We start from the raw sequence: 5,886 nt of genomic DNA, 5'->3' as shown, positions 1-5,886 counted from the left end.
GTTAACCCGTCGATGGACATTTGAATTGTTTCCACTTTTGGGGCTAGCAGCCAATGTTATGCTTAATGGGTTTGAGTTGATAGAGACTTATGAGAAGTGGTGTTATCTCCATTTTCTAGTTGGGAAAATTAAAGTTTATGCTAAATTCTAAATTGTAGTTAAATGCTTGAGCAAGGGTTCAAACCGAGGTCACCCTGAACATAAAACTTGTGCTTTTTTTTAACACTGTACATTATTTCTCATGTCTGTCATGTTGATGAATAAGGAAAAGATGTTATTAAAATAGCAGTTATTTTCCAAATTTATAAAACTTGGAATAAATATTTAAGAAAATGTATAGATAATTATGAAAATACACAACTCTTTAGGGATAAATGGACAGATCTAATAGTGTGAAACATTTGCAACAGATTTGCTATATCTATTCCAAGGAACTGCATTCATAAGTTTTCTCAAATATTTAAAATATTTTTTTCTGCCTTTGAGATTTCTGAAGATTTTCAGGAGTAGAGAATTCTTTGGAAATTTTTTCTAAGTTAGGGTTTTGGTTCGTCATAGTTTAGTGTAGGGTAGTATGTACATCTTGTGTCTTTTCAGTAATTTCTATTTGAAAAGCCTATCATATTTAACTTTAAATTATAGAAATGGTAATAAATATTTTTTTCCAGACTAATTTTAAACTCTGTTTTCAGTTTTCAGTTTCCTCTTTGATGAAAAATGTGGCTATAACAATGAACACCTCTTGTTGAATTTGAAGAGAGACCGTGTAGAGAGTAGAGCTGGGTTTAATCTTCTGCTTGCTGCGGAACGGATCCAAGTGGGTTATTACACAAGCTTAGACTACATCATTGGAGATGTTGGAATTACAAAAGGGAAACACTTTTGGGCCTTCCGTGTGGAACCATATTCGTACTTGGTCAAAGCGGGAGTTGCTTCCAGTGATAAACTGCAAGAATGGCTCCGTTCACCCCGGGATGCAGTTAGTCCAAGGTAGATTCTTTTATTGATCTAGAACTTGATAATTCTTTTAAAAGTAAATATCCTTGTTTAGGGATGATAAAACTGAAAATACATGGATTTATTTATTCCATTTCAAGTACATTTCTTAGATTCAGGTGTTTTGCCTATGCTCCTGTGGCTGGCTAAGCAAAGGAGGCAGGTTTCTTGTATTCATACAGTGAACAATGAGATTTAGCAGTTAATTTCTGATGCCATGAGAAAATAAGTCTGTTTTGAATACCTCTTGATTACGATATAGCTTTGCAGTTTTTTAAGTTTTGAAAGTTTTTCACATCAGTTACCTTAATTATGTGATACGTATATAGTGAAATGCTTCTCATTAACATACATCACAATAGATATTAAGTTATTCTTTTGTTATAGAACATTGTTTTTTTAAATGCCCCCATAAGAACTTTACAAAATTGAGTCATGGTAAGCATGTTTCCATAGCAAAGAATTCCAACTTCTTAAGAGATTGACTATTTAATGGAGATTGCACAGTTTAGTTTTTTAAAAATGACGTAAGGTGAACTAGCCCAGACAAATAATTTTTACCACTGTGTGAACAGAATCCCAGGTTAACAGTGATAGGAAAAACTTTTGCACAAAGATGAGAAATTGACTTGACGGTAAAAATTGTATCAGGGAAATGGTTAATTAAACATAGTGTCATTTAAAAAAAATGGCATTTCCACTTGATAAAATATTAGTATTATCCTGTTTCAAAAGTTTGTAACATGAGAAATGTTAGAAATAAAAAAACACTTATTAAAATTATTGATGTATGATCACAAATATGTAAAAAGCAAATTATATATAGGAAAAAAATGGAAGAAATTTTGTATCACAATTTTCTATAAACTGCTGCTGTTTTATACCAGAGAGGGAAGAATCCTTCATAATACTTGTTTACATAATAGAGCCATGTAGAAATCTTAAGTGGGAAATAGTTCTTCAGAAGAGAATGAAACATGCTTTCTTTTTCTCCTACATTATTATGTAGCGCTCATTTATTTTACTTAGTTTGGTAATTCCTTGGATTAGGGTGCACACCTTAGTTTTGTATTTTCTTATGATCGTGTGCCATAAATATTTAATCTTTGATAGGTCTTTCAGTTCCCATCCCACAATTTGTTTTTAATAGGCTAAAGTTATTTTTTATGTTCTCATCTTTGTATATATGTTTTATGGCTGAATTTGGGCCTGAGTCTGTGATATAATTCTGAATGGCAATGTGTAATCTTTATGTTTTTAATTATGTTTTAATAGAAAATTTTGATAATACAGTTTAATCTTAAATCAATGTATATTATGAAAATGTTTCAAAGATGCTTGAAGGTTTTATGGTTAATGATACATGTAAGATTCTACTTTGTGTATTGTATTTTAGATATGAGCAAGACAGCGGGCATGACAGTGGAAGCGAAGATGCCTGTTTTGATTCTTCACAACCCTTTACATTAGTTACCATAGGCATGAAGAAATTTTTTATACCCAAGTCACCTACTTCTTCCAAAGAACCTGAAAATAGAGTTCTTCCCATGCCAACAAGTATAGGGGTTTTCCTTGACTATGACAAAGGCAAAGTGGGTTTCTATGATATGGATCACATGAAATGCCTTTATGAGCGCCAAGTGGATTGTTCGCATACGATGTATCCAGCATTTGCATTAATGGGTAGTGGAGAAATTCACCTTGAAGAACCCATCACAGCAAAATATCTAGAATACCAAGAGGACATGTAGTTTAAGCAGCAAGTTGTGACTTAGGATGAAAAATGTGAGCAAAATAATGCCTTGGTGTTAACCTTCGTAACTAATTACATATCACCTGAGTATTCTGTCGCCACACTTGTCTTTGTTGTGTGTGTTTCTTCTTTAAAACACAGAAAACCTAAACAGCCTTGCCTCTTCCATGTCACTATTCCGCCTTTCACAAATAACAGGAAAAAGACACTCTTTCCTGGTTAACACTGAAATGGTTAACTGGATTGTTCTTTTTTATGAACAAGAAATCTAATTTATTTGTTAGCTGGTGTTGCTGACACGTTCCTTTTTTGGGGCTGGGGAGGCATACAAATGTATTTATTATGCTTCCTTCGTGGTTTTTTTTTTTTTTCATTTTTATATCATGTTTATGTCCTAAAGAAGATACTTTTTAAATGCCTTATGGATAGAAATTAGTAATAAGCCTCGTGTCTTACATTTGTTTTTAATAGAAAAACAAAGGTATAAATGGGTAAAAAGAAAAAGACCATAGAAACGATAGTGTATTTAAGTGGAAAATTATGTATTTTGAGGTGTGTAATATTAATAGTATATTGCCTGGAAAATGAATATTACTGTGTTTGTTTTTTTTTTAAGACCCTAGACTGTTTTTTACCCTTAGCTGTAATCCCCATAGCTGTATGTGTAGTAAACATGGTTTCTTGTGGGAAACACAAAGTTCTTGATTAAAACATAAAGTTTTTATTTCAGAACATTTTTTTTCTGAAAAATTTTCTTTTTAGTTGCTCTATGAAAATATTTGCACTTATATAGAATAATATTTCGTAAATAATAGTGAACATACACTGGTATTTGTCATATTTTGGGTTTTTATGGGCCTTCTTACTGTGTCTTGTGATTTTTTTTTGGCACAGATATTACATATCTGATTGTTCTGGTTTATATATGTTTAAAAGTTCATGATCTATTTTTAGTGTCATTAAATATATTATTAAATGTGGAATAACTGGTCAGTTGTATGACATTTTCTGTGGCTCATTGGTAATGAGCATTTGTAATAAGTAAAAATGCAAATTTAATTTAGGAATAATTAAAGTTATAATGACTTTTAAAAGTTCTTTTTATTTGAAAAATTATATTTTTTCTAAATTTTATGTTCATTTTTGAAAGTTTTTTTTAGGTGGTTTTATATAAACTGGTTAGTTTTTTTGAAGTTAAAATGTTAGAAACTAGACTTATGCATTTTAGCATTAATCATTTTGAGATGCTTGTGACATATTTTAATAGACTAACAAAACTCTTAGGTCTTTTAAAAATACATATATTCTAATGGAAATCTATTATTCAGGCTTTAGCCCTAAATTAGGTCCCCCAACCCAACCCAAATAGAAAATATCATGGAGAATTTTATTGTTAGTAGGCTTTGTTACTTTCCCACGTAAGAATAGCACTTTATGACATAGGCTAAATTCAACAAATATGCAGTATTATGTGGATCATTGTGCAATAAAACTGCTAAAGTCACAAGTGTGGTGAAGTTTGATAGTCTTAAGCCTGTGTAAGCACATATCATGTAGACATTTTAAATATAAAGCTTTCACAGAAATAAGAAAGCTGTTTAAAACATTGTATAGTTGTATATAAATTGTTCTGGATTTTAATTTGTAATAAAAATTAAAAGTAAGTATAATTATTGAAATCTGCATTCCAGGAATTCTATGTGTATATGGAAAAATGGAAACAAATTGTTCATGAAAAGATGTTTAGCTGAATATATGAACTCAGAGATAAAGTTTTATATAAAGTTATTTTGGGTACTTAATAGCTTTTCATTTCTTGTGGAAATGATCATTAGGAAAGCTTAACATGAAACTGATTTACTTCAATTAATCGATTAGTTTGTCTAATTTTTCTGATCCATAATAGATGAGATTTTGATCAGAGTGGCCCTTTAGTTCACATTTATACTCTTGGATTATGGGGCTCTGGTAGTTGTGGTTGGTTGTGGATCACAATGAATTGTTACTAATGCTTGATTTGATGAGTCTTTAAAGAGATAAATAAGAGGAGATTCAAAGCTATCCCTATGATACTGTGTAATAACTTCTCATAGTCACAGTTGCTTTTCTTGAAAGTAGTAGGAGCTAGAGCTATCTACTGGAGATTGAACACAATCTGGTGCTGTTAAATCTTTGCCAAAGCCCATCATCTGATTAGGCTCTGAGAGTGTGTCCCATATGAGGACATAATCAGTTGTATTGCTACAGAAAACAATTGAGAACTGGTGTTACAGGCTAGAATACACTTAAGAAATTACGTTCTACTGGAAAAGTCTGCATTCATTTTAAAGGCATTTTACCTGCCTGTTTATGGGAATGACATCCTGAGAATTAGAGTTTTTCTTGAGACTCCTTTGCTTTTAAAAAACAAAAGAAAACAAAAACCTTGAAGGAGGAATTTAAGATTTTTCAGTTTGGTTTCAAACTACTTTGTTTCACAAAAAGTATTTAACTCTTGTTATTTATGAGACACTGTGCTATGTACTGGGTATAAAGTAAACAAGACAGTCTAGGTTCCTGTCTTTAGGAGCTTAATTGCTAGGAAGGAGAGATGATAAAAGTGGAAGGAACTAGTGAGCACTTGAGGTGGGAGCTAATATTAGATTTGGTGATCAGGGAGCCCCTCTGAGGAAGTGATCAGTCTTGATCCCTCTAAGTGTAAAGCTGATATCTTTTGGAAAAGTATACCTGACGTGATTAGAGCAATGCTGATTTTCTAACTTCTTTCCTAGGTGGGGTGGTGAGTACTGTTAGCTACTGTAACTGTATTTTATATCTCTTTGAAATAGCTATATATTTTATCTTTATATTTCTGAAATATCTGTGTAACACCTTAATTTATCTTCCCCATTTGAATTCTTTGTACCCTAGCCGATTTCTCTTTTTTAAGCAAAACATACCTGACTATATGGAAGTAATTGTAGTCCCGAAATTATTTTTCTGGTCAAGTTTTGTGACTTACCAGTTCTGATACCTTTGTCATATAAGCATTTGAATTCCTTCTTGGAACCTTAAAGTTTTTTGGTGATAGATAATTCTTAAAACATTTAAAAATGTTGTAAAGGTTAGTACATGCCTAAAGGGTGATCTAACAGTAG

The 5,886-nt window shown here is 31.7% G+C and overlaps 1 protein-coding gene across 1 annotated transcript in view; it reads left to right on the top strand.

Moving 5' to 3' along the window:
• Positions 1–4,428, top strand: part of TRIM36 (tripartite motif containing 36) — a 32,407-nt gene extending 27,979 nt beyond the window's left edge. The window contains exons 8-9 of the mRNA XM_011358246.2: positions 693–990; positions 2,393–4,428. Coding sequence (XP_011356548.1) covers positions 693–990; positions 2,393–2,747 — 653 coding nt within the window. The 3' untranslated portion in view covers positions 2,748–4,428. The remainder of the gene's footprint in view (positions 1–692; positions 991–2,392) is intronic.
• Positions 4,429–5,886: the final 1,458 nt, after the last annotated feature.

Source organism: Pteropus vampyrus, unplaced genomic scaffold (genome assembly GCF_000151845.1).
Source record: "Pteropus vampyrus isolate Shadow unplaced genomic scaffold, Pvam_2.0 Scaffold39, whole genome shotgun sequence".
Taxonomy (NCBI): domain Eukaryota; kingdom Metazoa; phylum Chordata; class Mammalia; order Chiroptera; family Pteropodidae; genus Pteropus; species Pteropus vampyrus.
Note: the sequence above shows the minus strand (reverse complement) of the source record. Positions and strands in the feature narration are given on the sequence as shown.